Here is a 13,012-nt window from a genome sequence, read left to right as displayed (position 1 = left end):
AGTAATTGGGTGAATGAGTGAATGGGCAAGTCACAGATAGATGTGCGGGTGGGTGGGAGGGTGGGTGGATGAGAGGACATACGGGCAAACAAACGTCCTCTCCACCCTTCACGTCACTGGAGGTGAGTAAGTAAAGATGGGCCGTGCCGATTGCACAGACCGGTCCACTCAGAGGCAGACCTGCAGGGAATGTCCCTGGAGACTCACCATCTCCGCGGGGGAGTTGGGCGTGAGGTAGAATTCCTTCAGGTGCAGGAAGAAGCCCTCCAGTTGTCCAATCAGCAGGAGTAAGATGACGCCATCTGCAAACTACAGAGGGGGGTGCTGGGCACATGGCCTGGGCGCTGGGGGTGCATGGCCTGGGCGCTGGGCACATGGCCTGGGTGCTGGGGGCACATGGCCTAGGCACTGGGGGCACATGGCCTGGGCTTTGGGGGCACATGACCTGGGTGCTGGGGGCACATGGCCTGGGCACTGGGGCACATGGCCTGGGCACTGGGGCACATGGCCTGGGTGCTGGGGCACATGGCCTGGGCGCTGGGGGCACATGGCCTGGCGCTGGGACACAGGGCCTGGGGGTCCCACTCTCCTTTCCAGGCCGAGGGGCCCTGCCGAGGTCACACAGCCTCTCTGGGCCTCAGCTTCCCTGTCTGAGACATGGGGCCGGCGTCCCTGGCCTTGAAGCGTTGCTGTAAACGCAGCCACAGCAGGTACAGAGCGGCTGCTGGCTGCCAGCACCTCGCACGTGCTGAGAGAAGGCGCTGTCCTACATTTCCAGGGAAAGACCTCATCGTTCTTTAAACCACACACTGTCCAGGAGCTCCAGGAGCACAGGAGAGAACGGAGCTAAGAGGAAAATTATTCCATCGGGAAAAGGCAGCGACCAGCGCACGGCTCCCTGGGCCGGCGGCCGCATTAATATTTCTGCCAGTTCCGCCTGTGTGCGCAGAGATAAAGCCGTCGTCCTGGTACCGGCGCAGCGTATGCTAATACAACCCAATTCCGCCTCTTCAAAGAGACAAAACACAAGTCTGAGAAAAACCACCCTCCAAAGACCCTCATGGAGATGCCCCGTGTAGGCCTCTCTGAGCGACTGGCTCGGCCTGGACTCTCTCCTGCTGGCATATCCTGGTGATACCACCCAAACACCAGGCCTCCAGGACCCGCTCTGCCCACCCACCTCTAGCACCAGCCTCGCCCAGGCCGTCACTCTCCGGACACCGTCGCTTTCCCAGGGGAGAGAGAGGGAGCAGGTGGGATGCGAACCCGAGAAACCGCCTACCTGGGTGTCCAGGTTCTGCACGGACAGGCCCAGGCGCTCCACCTTCTGGTTGACGAAGGTCACGATGGCCTACCCAGGGAAGAGCAAGGACCCAGCGGGGGCTCAGGGTGCCACCTTCCCCCTTGGGGGGACAGACAGCCCCCCTCGGCCCCACAGCACCCGGTGCACAGCAGGTGTGGACCAGGGGCCTGTTTCCTCCCCTTTGTCCCCCAGGCCTGGCCCAGGCAGGCGGGGGGTGGGGGGAGCGGGGGCCAGAGCTGCGGGGACTCGGGTCTCTCACCTCCTTCACGGCGCCCACCTTCTCGGGAGCCAGACTGAATAACTCATCGAAGACGTCCTCTGCAGACAGACCCACAAACTGCTTGTTACAATCTCTGAGCCAAACAGGGACTTCCTCCCACCCATTTCTCAACGTAACCAGGCCAGGGGGAGCTGGCATTTTAGCTCGAGCTCCTGGAATTTAAAATCGGGCCTGGGGCCAAGCCACTGCCTCCCTGGCTGTGTGGCTCAGGGGGCTGGCCGCCCCTCTCTGTGCCTTGGTTTCCTCGCCTGTAAAGTATGGTTGATAATACCTTCCAGCTAGGGTCATTGCAAAGATCGAATTTGGTAGCAAAGATCAAATTTGGTATGCTGGCTGGGCCGCCATGAACTTCAGTAAACGTCATCCCTCTGCAGGGGACACCGGGGATGGTATCTTGCCCCCCCATCCCTTCCTCTGGAAACTTGCCCGTCTCCCCCAGTTCCCTGCTCCACCCACAGGCCCACGGAGCTGCCGTAGGTGGCTGAGCAGGGGGCCAGCCCCGGACAGACACGGGCCCCCAGGTCCCCTCGCGGGCCTTTGTGGACTGGCAGAATGAGGGCATCGAGCCCTCCCAGAGGCCTGAGCCTGAGCGTGCACAGGGCCGGCAGAGGCAGCTGAGCCACGCCCACGGGGTCTGGGGACAGAGCATCTCGGCAGCTCAGGCTCCTGGTCCAGCCTCAGACACCCGAGTCCTCAGACTGACGCCCTTTGTCCACAGCCTGCATTTTCACTCTCGGCAGCTAACACCCTCCCCCAGGAGACTGGTCCTCGGCTCTGAGTACACAGACTGAGTAGAAGTGACCCTTGGATTCTGCCGCTCAGCCGCTGTGTGACCCCAGGCAAGTCACTTGGCCTCTCTGTGCCTGTGGTTCCTTCATTAGTGAAGGGGAAGAGCGGCACCAGATAGCGCCGTGCGCATCGAAAAGCCCCGTAAGCCAATGACCACAGTGCAGACACCGGTGTCCCTACCAGGCCTCCTGGCCAGCGGTCAGGGAAGGGTCCCCAGAGGAGCCAGGAATAGAGGCAGACGTGTGCTCAGCTGACGAGGCCAGCACAGCACGAATGTGCTAGAAACAGGGTGAGAAGGCCCTGCCCTGTGGCCCTGCCCCTTACCGTGTGACCCATCCTCATGCTGCCCCCGAACAAACACTGCTCTCTGGGCAACCCCAGTGTCCTCATGCCGGCCCCCCACATACACACACTCTCTCTCATCTGGCCTTGCACCTCCCTCTCCTCCCTGCCCCAGTCAGCCTCCCTCCGCCCCTCTTCCTAGAAGCCCCTGGCAGGTCATTATTTCAATCTCCAGGTGGGTGCCCCTTGGAGAAGCCCCTGCCCATATAGCTCTGTTCTGTACGTGTGGGGAAAAAATGTTAGGATGGTGGATGGATGGATGGATTGGTAGATTGATGGGTGGATGGTGAATTAATAGATTGGTGGTTGATGGATGGATGGATGATGGATAGATAGGTTGGTAGATGGATGGATGATAGATGGATGGGTGGATGGATTGGTGGGTGGGTGGATGATGGATGGGTGGTGGATGAATGGATTGTGTGTGGGTGGATGGATGGATTGGTAGATAGATGGGTGGGTAAGTGAATGGATGAATAGATGAACAGCTGGCCATTCCAGTTGCCCGAGGAACGAATGAGTGAGTGAGTGAGTGAGTGAGTGAGTGAGTGAATAACTGAATGAACAGATGGAGGAAGGAAGGAATGGCTGGGCCAGTCAGTCGACTGGTGAGGAGCCCTGCACAAAAGCAGCAGCCACGTGATTGAACAAGCACTAGTAAGCACCCACTATGTGCTGAGCACATACAAATCCTCTTTTAACCTCATCACCAGCCGGAGAGGTGGGTGCCATTATTAATCCCATTTTACAGATGAGGAAACTGAGGCACAGGTGGGTTGAGAGACTTTCCCAAACTCATGTGACTAATACATGGGAGGTTTTGCGTGTGAACCCAGGCCACCTGGCTCCCGAGCCCACACTTAACAGCTCCACCCTCACCACCCATGGGGATGAAATATCGTTCCCCCCATGTGAGCCATAGCGTGAGAAGCAACAGCCATACCAGGCAAGGACAGACAGAAAGGGACAAACGGAGCAGAAGAAAGCTCGAGTACGCAGGCAGGCCACAAAGGGAGGGGGCACCAGAAGCCAGCCCTCCGTGGCCGCATGGCCGCTGCCACACGCGCGCGACAGAAACAGACTCCCTCGCGGTCCGACAGTACTCACTTGCAGCTCGGTCCTTGTCTGCGCTAAGGGGGGGATCGGGGGAGAAAATGCAGATAAATGGTTAAAAACCTTGAGACAGACAGCTTTTCACTATGACAAGGCTTGGCCCCGGCAAGGCTGACAAAGAAGCCGGCGTCTTTTATCCCTGGCAGCTTCGTACGGGGCAGGGCCCTGTGGACCGACAGCAAGAGAGCTCAGGCTCCGCCCTGGAGGTTTCCACACCTGCAGATGCCCGGATCTTTTGTTTTGGGGGTCGCGCTTCTAGTTCAGGTGGAGGGAAGTGTATTATACAGACAATAAAATGCACCAATCCTTCGTTTATAGCTTCCAGATTTTTACGCACTTGTGTGATCCTCACCCTCATCAAGGTATGGAACCATCCCAGCACCCACAGCGTGCCCTCCCGCCCCGCCACACACTGCCCCACAGATGGTACCCCTGCTTTGGTTCCTCCTGCCCGTCCTTGACTTCTGCCTGTTCTAGAAGTTCGTGTAAATGAGATCACACAGTAGGCCCACCTCTGGCTTCTTTCACTCCATTTTTACTGTTTTGAATTTTTTTTTCACTTTCTTGTTAAATTTTCCACCCCGCCCCTGTCCCCTAGAAGCAAGGCTCTGGGCCCAAAGTAGGCCACGCTCTGGGGAGCCAGGGGCCCCCTCTGCAGGGAGCCGGGTCGGGGTTCGGGGGCCGCTGGAGCAGACAGCCAGCTCTCAGCATAAAGGCAGAGGCGTCCCGTGGGGTCCAGGACACAGCTGGGAGCCAGAGGTGGCCCTCGCGCGGTGTCTGAACTCACGGGGCAGAGAGGGGCGGTTTTAGGGTCACGAAGGGTGAAGGAACGTGGTGTCATGGGCTCCAACAGCACCTTCCCACTCAAGGTCCCCACATCATTCTACCCTGGAACTCAGGCCTGGCTGGGGCAGCTCAGAGCAGCTCACGGGAGGTCACTCGGCCTCACTGGGTCGAGGGGACAGGCCCCCCCCACCAGAGGTGTCCTGGGGACGGTTAAATGGGCCACAGAACCTGCTGGCAGGAAGGGCCTAGGCCTCACTCTGCTCACAGGCTTGGGGCCCAGCCATCCCTTACCCTGTGGTGCTTGGAGCCCCCCCTACACCCCCGCCACGCTCCACAGGAAACCAGGAGCCACAGACTGGAGGGACCTCAGGATCGGGGGGTACAGGGGTGGAGGAAGGTCGCCTCACATGCATCATCTATGACCCTCACCACAGCCCAACAGGGAGGAACGCATCCCCACTCTTCAGAGGAGATAGAGGCTCAGAGAGGGGAGGCGACTAGCCCAGGGTCACACAGCGCACACGGCAGAGCCAGGGTGAAGGCCGGGTGGAGCTGACTGCCAGGCCTCTGGGCCAAAGCGGACTGAACGCTCCCAGCCGGGCTTCACAGGGGCCATGGGCCAGGCGCCCTGCGCAGAGCGGGCCTCCAGCAAACGTTAATGGAAGAGGGAGCCGAGGACACTTCTGCAAGCAGCCGCCTCTCAGACCCACCCAGAGAGCCCCGCCAGGACCGGCAGCGGCCCAGCCTCTAGGAGGACAGAGCTCGCTGGGCCTGCTGCTCGCTGGACAGACAACAGACCGAGCCGGCTGAGCTGGGCACTCAGGACAGAGCTCCCGCCCTGCGTGCAGAAGGCGCTCCATAAGTGCTGGTGGTGCGAGTGAGCGCTTGGTGCCCTTGCCTCCCTGCACCAGGGTCACTCGGCGGCAGCACCTCCCGCCCCGTGGTGGCTTCCGGGAGGGCCCGGGCCCCAGGGTCCTCCTGGCCCCGTGGCTGTGGGTGACCTCATGACTGAGGGCCAGGGTCCTCTGATCCCAGCTCAGCCTGCTGCTGGTGGTAGAGGGTGAAGTGAGCTGGAGGAGGCGGGCATGTCTGGGAGGCCAGCAAGATGGAGGGGCCCCGGGTGTCCCCACAGGCCTGAGAGGACGGCAGAGTGTGAGGGCCCCTCCAATCCCACCAAACCCCGGCCCCGGCCCTGCTCCCTCCCTCACCTGCACTGGGTGAGCTGCTCCACGGACTTCTCCGACTTCAGGCCGCTCTTGGTGCTCTGAGAAAGGAGAGGGAGGGACTGCGTCACCCCAGCGAACGCAGGGACCAGGCCTGCTGCTCGGTCTAGAAGCCAAAGCCGCCCTGCGGAGCCCAGTCCTCCTCAGGGTGGCCTCCTGGCGGCCTCATCACTTGGTCCCCTAATTGTCCTTCCCATGAGCTTTGAGACGCACGAGGACTAGGACCGAGTTGGCCTCATTCCCCAGGAACCCCAGAGTCTCACCAGAGCCTGGTTCACAGAGGTCAGTAATGAATGAATGATGAGTGGATGGATGAATGACTGGATGGATGGATAGATGAATGGGTGGGTGGGTGGATGGATGGATGGATGGATGGATGGATGGATGGATGGATAAATGGATAAATGGATAGATGGATGGGTTGATGAATGGATGGGTGGATAGATGGATGGATGGATAGATGAATGACTGGATAGATGGGTCGATGAATGGATGGGTGGATGGGTGGATGGGTGGATGGATAAATGGATAGATGGATAGATGGATGGAGGGGTTGATGAATGAATGGGTGGATGGGTGGATAGATGGATGGATAAATGGATAGATGGATAGATGGATAGATGGATGGAGGGGTCGATGAATAGATGGGTGGATAGATGGATGGATGGATGGATAAATGGATAGATGGATAGATGGATGGATGGGTCAATGAATGGATGGGTGGATAGATGGATGGATAAATGGATAAATGGGTAGGTGGATAGATAGATGGAGGGGTGGATGAATGGATGGGTAGATGAATAAGTGAATAAGTGAAGAAATGGAGTCCCTCTGATTTATATAAGAAGTATAAACAAAAGCCATGAAACTGCTCAGTGGGTAAGTTTAAGTAATGGTTTTGAGACAGTAAGAATAATTCACCTGAGTTAGGCTGGGCTTGGCCTACTCTGTTGGGTCAAGTTAAAGGTGAGCCCCAGGATGGGATGCCCACTACTCACGGGTACCCAGAAGCTGGGGAACAAGGGGAAGCAGGGGGGGCCCCAGCTGTGGTGCTGAGTGTGAGAGCGAGTACCCCTCGGGGTGGAGAAAACCCGGGGCATCATCATAGCCGTCAGCTAAGGAGTGAGAGACAGCACCCAGGACAGGCCGTGACTCAGGGGTGGGACATGGTCCATCAGCAGGACCTGCCTAACACACAGGCAGGTCCCCACCTCCGGGTGGCCTCGCTGGGTCCCTGCTGCTCCGCTGGACTCTCGGCATCTCCCACCCACCACTGTCCGAGCAGGATCTCCCACCCACAGCTCGGCCCCGCCCCCTGCCGCATCCGCCAATCCAGGGCGTGAATGTGGACCCAAGACGCTCACCCCATGCGATGGAGCCCCGGCCCAGCCCTCACCTCCATGGTGATCACCTCCACCTGCACGTTGGGGGGGAGGGGCAGGTCGGCCTGGAAGCGCCGGGCCAGGGCCAGGAGGAGATGCAAGGTGGCCAGCAGGTCCTTGTTAAAGATGGCTGTGGGGAGGGACACAGGTCAGAGCGGGGCCACGATACCCGGGGCCACATGGGGCCTCCTTATCCTCACAACAACCCTCTTCCACCAGCGAGACCTGTGTCCACCCCCGGGAAGCAGAGGCCTGGAGATCTACATTCAGACCTAACAACAGGCTCCCACCTCTGCGAACGCGGCCCAGGGCACAGCCCGCGTGGGGCCGGGGATTGGACGCGGGGATGTTCTCTGAGGTGCTGTCTACACCTGAAACCACCACGTGTCCTGTCCTAGCGTCGGTCACTGGTTGGACAAATTGTCAGGTTTAAGCTGAATGTGACTTAAGTCAGGGCCAGCGTCAACATTATAAACACCAGCTGCTGGACGTGAGGCAGGAAGCAAAGCGGTGAAGGCGGTGGTGGGTGGCCCAACCAACACAAAGTGGGTTTGAAAACTTACATCATTGCCACCCAACCTCGTTACTTCCTTTCAGCCTCACTTTTCTCATCTGGGAAGTGGGGAGGCTGTAGAGCTTGTAGTGACGGGACGTTCATAGCAAACTGTTACCCAGAAGGGCAGACCGGCTGCTTTGCACACCGTCATTTCCTACGAGCAGGCGCCGCAGATAAAATAGAAATAAACTCATAGGCGGGGCGGCTGGGCCCCCGACGGGTAGATGGGTGCGTCCGGCACTTGGCACCCAGTCAGCAGAGGCTGCGCTGTGGCCAGGACTGTGTGCATCGTCCTCGTGCGGGGCTTCCCTGCAGTGACACCTCGGGGACAGGAGTGCCCAGTGCTGTTTGCTCCTCACTGACCGGCCTTTGTGCCCACTCTGCACCTGCCTGAGGCTTCTGCCTCCTTCCAAGCCCCCAGGTTGTGCCCAGACCTGAGGCGACCGAGCCGTGCCCCGGGGGTGAGGGGACCCGTCCCCATGCAAAGGGCCCCAGGCTCCGGGCCCCGCCCCGGACACCAGCCCGGCTGAGGCCCGCGTACCGTCCACGCTCCACTTGGGCTCCTCCACCTGCAGGCAGCGGTTGGTGGCCTCCAGGACCACCTCGAGCTTACGCCTCTGGCTCATGGCGGTCAAGGCGATCTCCTCCACGTCCAGCTTGGTCCCCGCCAGCTTCTCTGAGTTTGGGAGTGGGCAGGGGAGGGCAGGAGCAGGGGGAGAAAGGAGGGGGTGACACAGTGTGGGCTCCTGCCGGGGACCCACGGCCAGCCCACTTCCCCCAGGAGGCTGAGCCAGGCCAGCATTCAGGTAGTAAGAGCGCCCGCCCCTCGCCCCTCCGCAGTGGGGCAGGCGGGCTGTGGGGCTGAGCAAGCCTGCCCCTCACCGGGACCCCCGCTGTGCCCACCCCGCCCCCCCCCCCCCTCTCTGTGAGCCTTTTTGCAGGGCAGTGTGGTCAGCGGTTAAAGCCCCACTCCCCTGCTTTCTTCACTGTGAGACCCTGGACAAGTTACCAGGCCCCGCAGCACCTCGGTGTGCTCATCTGTGAAATGGGGTGGGAGCAGCAGTGCTGACCCAGGACCAGAACCAGACCCGCCCGCCCCGCGGGGCCTCCCAGCTGAGTGCAGAGATAGACCTTAGACCAGGCCGAGCTTGCACCAGCAGAGGGAAAGGGGTGGGGAGGGCCCGGAGGCAGCCCTGAGGGGGCTTTGTGGGCTGAGAAGGGAGCACCGGGGAGCAGCACCCCTCCACACCTGCTTCCCCCAGCAGCGGGAGCCCCCGGCGGGCGGGCTGTGGGGGGGTTGCTAACCCCGCAGCACACTCCCAGCAAGCTCTCCACACATGCTCAGGAGGCAGGTGCCGGTGGGAGAGCCCAAGGCTTAGCAGCGTTCAGCCAGGTGGGAAGGTAAGGACGGGTGAGGAGCCCACCTGCAGGGGGGGCAGCCACTTACGGAAAAGGTGGTGTAGGATGAGCCCGTCGAACATGTCCTCCTCCAGGCTCCGGACCACAATGTGCTCGGGGAGAAGCTCGGCGTTGATCCACTCCACCAGCACCTGCCGGGCCCAGAGGACGGCTGACCCAGGCCACTTCTCACCTGGCCCCTCACCGGGCTCAGTGCTGCCCCTCATCCCGGAGTGCCCCCTCCCACCTGCCAACTCCCACCCATCCTTCAAAGCCAGGTCACACACCACCTCCTCCAGGAAGCCCTCCCTGATCTCCCAGACTGAGTTAGGGGCCTGGTCTCGGCTCCCGAAGACCCTCTGCCTCTCTCCACCACAGACCTGGGCCCTGGGAAGCTGTGGTTTGTCCAGTGCAAGGGGCTGCTGGTGTCCCGTCCAAAACCCTACACTTGACCAAGTGCTGCATAAATAGGCTGCTCCCTCTGCAGCTCTGCTGGAGACGGGGCTGCCCACCCTGCCTGTGCTCCAGGGGCCAGAAGCAGCGGAGAATTACTGCCTGGTCTCTTTAAGGAAGAAGCCCGAGCCAATCAGGACTTGGTGTATAAACCAGGCTTTCCCAAAGGGACCATGCTGGGTCCCTCTGTGTCCCAGGGCCCGACAGTGGGAAAGGTGGGTGGAGGGAGCAAGAGAACGGGAGGGAGGGAGGGGAGGAGGGACGCTGGGCCACAGGTCTCTGGGAGCGGAAGGTGGTGCAGCCAGGAAGCCCCTGGGAGGAGGCGGCAGAAAGGCCACGTGGAGACCAGAGGAAGGTGGAGGCCCTGAGCCTGTGCCCAGCGGGTCCTGCAGCCGAGGACAGGCTGTGACCTAGGAGACCCGCCCACTCCCACCCCCTTCACAGCTGCCCGTGGCCCTGTGCCCCCGACAGGCCAGGCCATCTCTCTCTGAGCATCGCTGTGCCCTCCCTGGGGTGCAGGGGACAACGGGTCCCTCTCGATCTGCTAAGGCTTGCTGGGAGCGTGCATAGAAAGGCATACAGTCAGTGCTCAATCAATGCTCCCTCACACAGCCACTCAACAGGTGTCCGGGGCCTGTGGAGTCTCCCCCTGCCAGCCTGAGGTCAGGGAGACGGGAAGCTGCCTCCGGAGAAGTCAGGGTGGGAGAAGCTGCCTCACCTTCTGCAATTCTTCAAATTTGGGGTCCTTCCGGGACGTGGGGGGCAGGAATTTCTTCTTTTCCCCTGGAAGCAGAGGCGAGCATGACACGCTGCAGGGCCCTGGTCACCTGGAGAGCTGTCACCGTGGCCGCAAGGGGAAGTTGGCCTTGCTGCTTCACACACACACCTACGCACACATGCACACACACAAACACAAATGTACTCACACACAGTCACCCACACACACAGATGCACAGGCACACACAGTCAAACACATCAACACAGACTTGCACACATATGCACATACAGAGACACACACACACTCTCAGATGCACAGGCATATGCACTCACACATATAGACACACACAGACTCAGACACACACTTGCACACACAGATACACAGACACATACCTGCGCACACAGACACATAGTCACAGACACATACGTACACCAACTACACACAGACAGAAACAGACGCCCCTGAGCACCAAACACCCAGAGTGGCGGGTTTTCACTCGTGCCCGGTCCTCCCCCCGCTTCCTTTGCTGCTGTTTTCCCCAAACCCCAAGCTCTTCCCAGGGTGGCCCTGGTGAGCGCCGGCTCATTCCCGGGCTCGGCGTGTTGTGTGTGGGGAACACACTCAAAACGACTGCGTGTCTCTGAAGCTCACATTGAACTGGGTGCCTGTCCCATCGGACGTCTGCCTGTCTCCCTGGTGTGGACACGGGCCACCTGGTCACTCTCTGATCCCCAGACCCTGGTCTGCAGCTTCCCCACGTTCTAGACTCACGGGACATACAGCGTGTCAGGGCTGCAGGGACCCCAGCGATCAGCTAGCCCTAATGGACACGGGGAAACTGAGTCACCAGGCAAGGACAGCCTCACCCAAGTCAACTAAGTGCATCTCCTGAGTCTTCACGTGACCCGGCCAAGACGTCACCCAGATGCTCTGAAACCGGCGAGTACTACCCGCCCGTGTCTCCTAGGACAGGAGCTGCCACTGTGCGGGCGCCAGGCGGGTCTCAGCAAATGTGGGGCGCGGGTACAGTGTCTTGGCCAGGTTCAAGCCTCAGACTAATGAAAGGACAGGGTCCTCTCATTGCCACGTGCAAGTCCCAGCTGGAGGGCAGGGCCCTCCCAGCACAATCATAGCCAACCGCTGTGGTTGTGAGCTTGAACCTATGGTCCGAACACGTGGCCCCACGTGCCTTGTGATAGAGTTCAGGTGCATGTAGTTAAGTGAGGTTGAAACTCAGGAGAATGCTGTAAACAACGTGATCACGCTCCTACTTTGCCTCGTGGCATCTGCTATAAAATAAAGACACGGCTTGTGGGCGCTGGCGCTGTCTCCTCATCAGGGAGCAGCGTCCCACCGAGACCCAGCTTTCATTCTCTTGTCTGTCTTTTCTCAATCCTTTCACCCCCCCACTCAGGATCACCTTTGGCCGTAACAAGTGGCGTCCGAGCAGGCCCCTTTGGCCGTAACAAGCAAACACTGGGAGTGGGCGGCCAGCGAGAGAGGGACCGATGAATGGCTGCAGTGACACAGTCCCGGTCCCTGCATCCCAGTCCCTCCATCCTGGTCCCTCCGGGCCAGGTCTCGGGCCTCTCAGCCATCCTGGTCCCGCTCTGCTTTCCCTGTCTCTAAATCGGCCATAGAACAAGAACAAATAGTTTTTCTAACCGCGGAGCCTTCCGCTGAGAGCAGCCTTCCTGGAGGTGCTTCCAACCCCAAAACAGCGATGAGCACACAGCCGGCCCGAGACCCTGCACCCGGCCCACGGTCCCCGTCACTCACCCAGGGGCTCGGGTCCCCAAGTGTGTTTAAAGGCTAGCCAGTGGTCGGCAAACTGCGGCTCGCGAGCCACATGCGGCTCTTTGGCCCCTTGAGTGTGGCTCTTCCACAAAATACCATGTGCGGGAGCGCACGTACAGTGTGATTGAAACTTCGTGGCCCATGCTCTTTCGCTTTAATGATGTCACCTGTTTCTCTGTCATTACACAGTCCTCGGGTTACATCGGACTCGACGTACGTCATTTCCGTTTCGTGGTTACGTCGCCATCTCCCATTTATTTATATAAAAAAAATTCTGTCATTTCGACGTATCTACATGTGTGCTTTATGTTTTTTATTATTTATTTACCACAAGTAAAGGTCGGGAATTGTTATCTTTCTTTTAAATTCTTGTGCTGTTTCACGTCATTACCGCTGTGTCTGTGCTCCATGTGAGTGACGTAGGTGCTTATGTAGGTGGGTTCCGACTCACGGCAAAAATCACGTTATGTCGTAGGAACGGATCTCCGACGTAACCGAGGACCTACTGTAATGGTGCTTATACGGCATGAATTCCAGGGAGCCCCTAACGCCCTGGCCTGGGGACTCGGGGTGCCTCTCGGGGTGTTTTCGGTCCCAGGGAGAAGGCCAGCTTGGAGCACAGGCCGTCCCCCTCCTCCTTCCAGCCCTCTCCTCAGAGAGACGTCGGGGCAGTGACGTCAGGGCCACAAACCCCCACGCTCAGAACACAGGTTGATGGGCCTGCCCTTGCTGAGTGGCTCCGAGCCTGCCCCACCCCCGCCCCTGCCCTAAAGAGACCCAGCCCCCCCAGATGTCAGGTCTGCGCAGAATCTGCCTAGACCGCCTGGGGGGTGTGCAGCCCGAGTCCTGGAGCCGCCCCCTCGGGCTCAGCT

At 59.8% G+C, this 13,012-nt stretch overlaps 1 protein-coding gene across 1 annotated transcript in view; it reads right to left on the bottom strand.

Moving 5' to 3' along the window:
• The window catches only part of PARVG (parvin, gamma), a 44,372-nt gene that overhangs the window by 5,629 nt on the left and 25,731 nt on the right, over positions 1 to 13,012 (bottom strand). The window contains exons 5-14 of the mRNA XM_014535118.1: positions 12,772 to 12,779; positions 10,344 to 10,418; positions 9,222 to 9,324; positions 8,316 to 8,450; positions 7,233 to 7,348; positions 5,822 to 5,877; positions 3,822 to 3,844; positions 1,563 to 1,621; positions 1,283 to 1,351; positions 208 to 309 (exon numbers count right to left, since the gene is read on the bottom strand). Coding sequence (XP_014390604.1) covers positions 208 to 309; positions 1,283 to 1,351; positions 1,563 to 1,621; positions 3,822 to 3,844; positions 5,822 to 5,877; positions 7,233 to 7,348; positions 8,316 to 8,450; positions 9,222 to 9,324; positions 10,344 to 10,418; positions 12,772 to 12,779 — 746 coding nt within the window. The remainder of the gene's footprint in view (positions 1 to 207; positions 310 to 1,282; positions 1,352 to 1,562; positions 1,622 to 3,821; positions 3,845 to 5,821; positions 5,878 to 7,232; positions 7,349 to 8,315; positions 8,451 to 9,221; positions 9,325 to 10,343; positions 10,419 to 12,771; positions 12,780 to 13,012) is intronic.

The sequence above is a fragment of the Myotis brandtii genome, unplaced genomic scaffold (genome assembly GCF_000412655.1).
Source record: "Myotis brandtii unplaced genomic scaffold, ASM41265v1 scaffold138, whole genome shotgun sequence".
NCBI classification, from domain to species: domain Eukaryota; kingdom Metazoa; phylum Chordata; class Mammalia; order Chiroptera; family Vespertilionidae; genus Myotis; species Myotis brandtii.
This window is presented reverse-complemented; position numbering and strand designations above follow the sequence as displayed.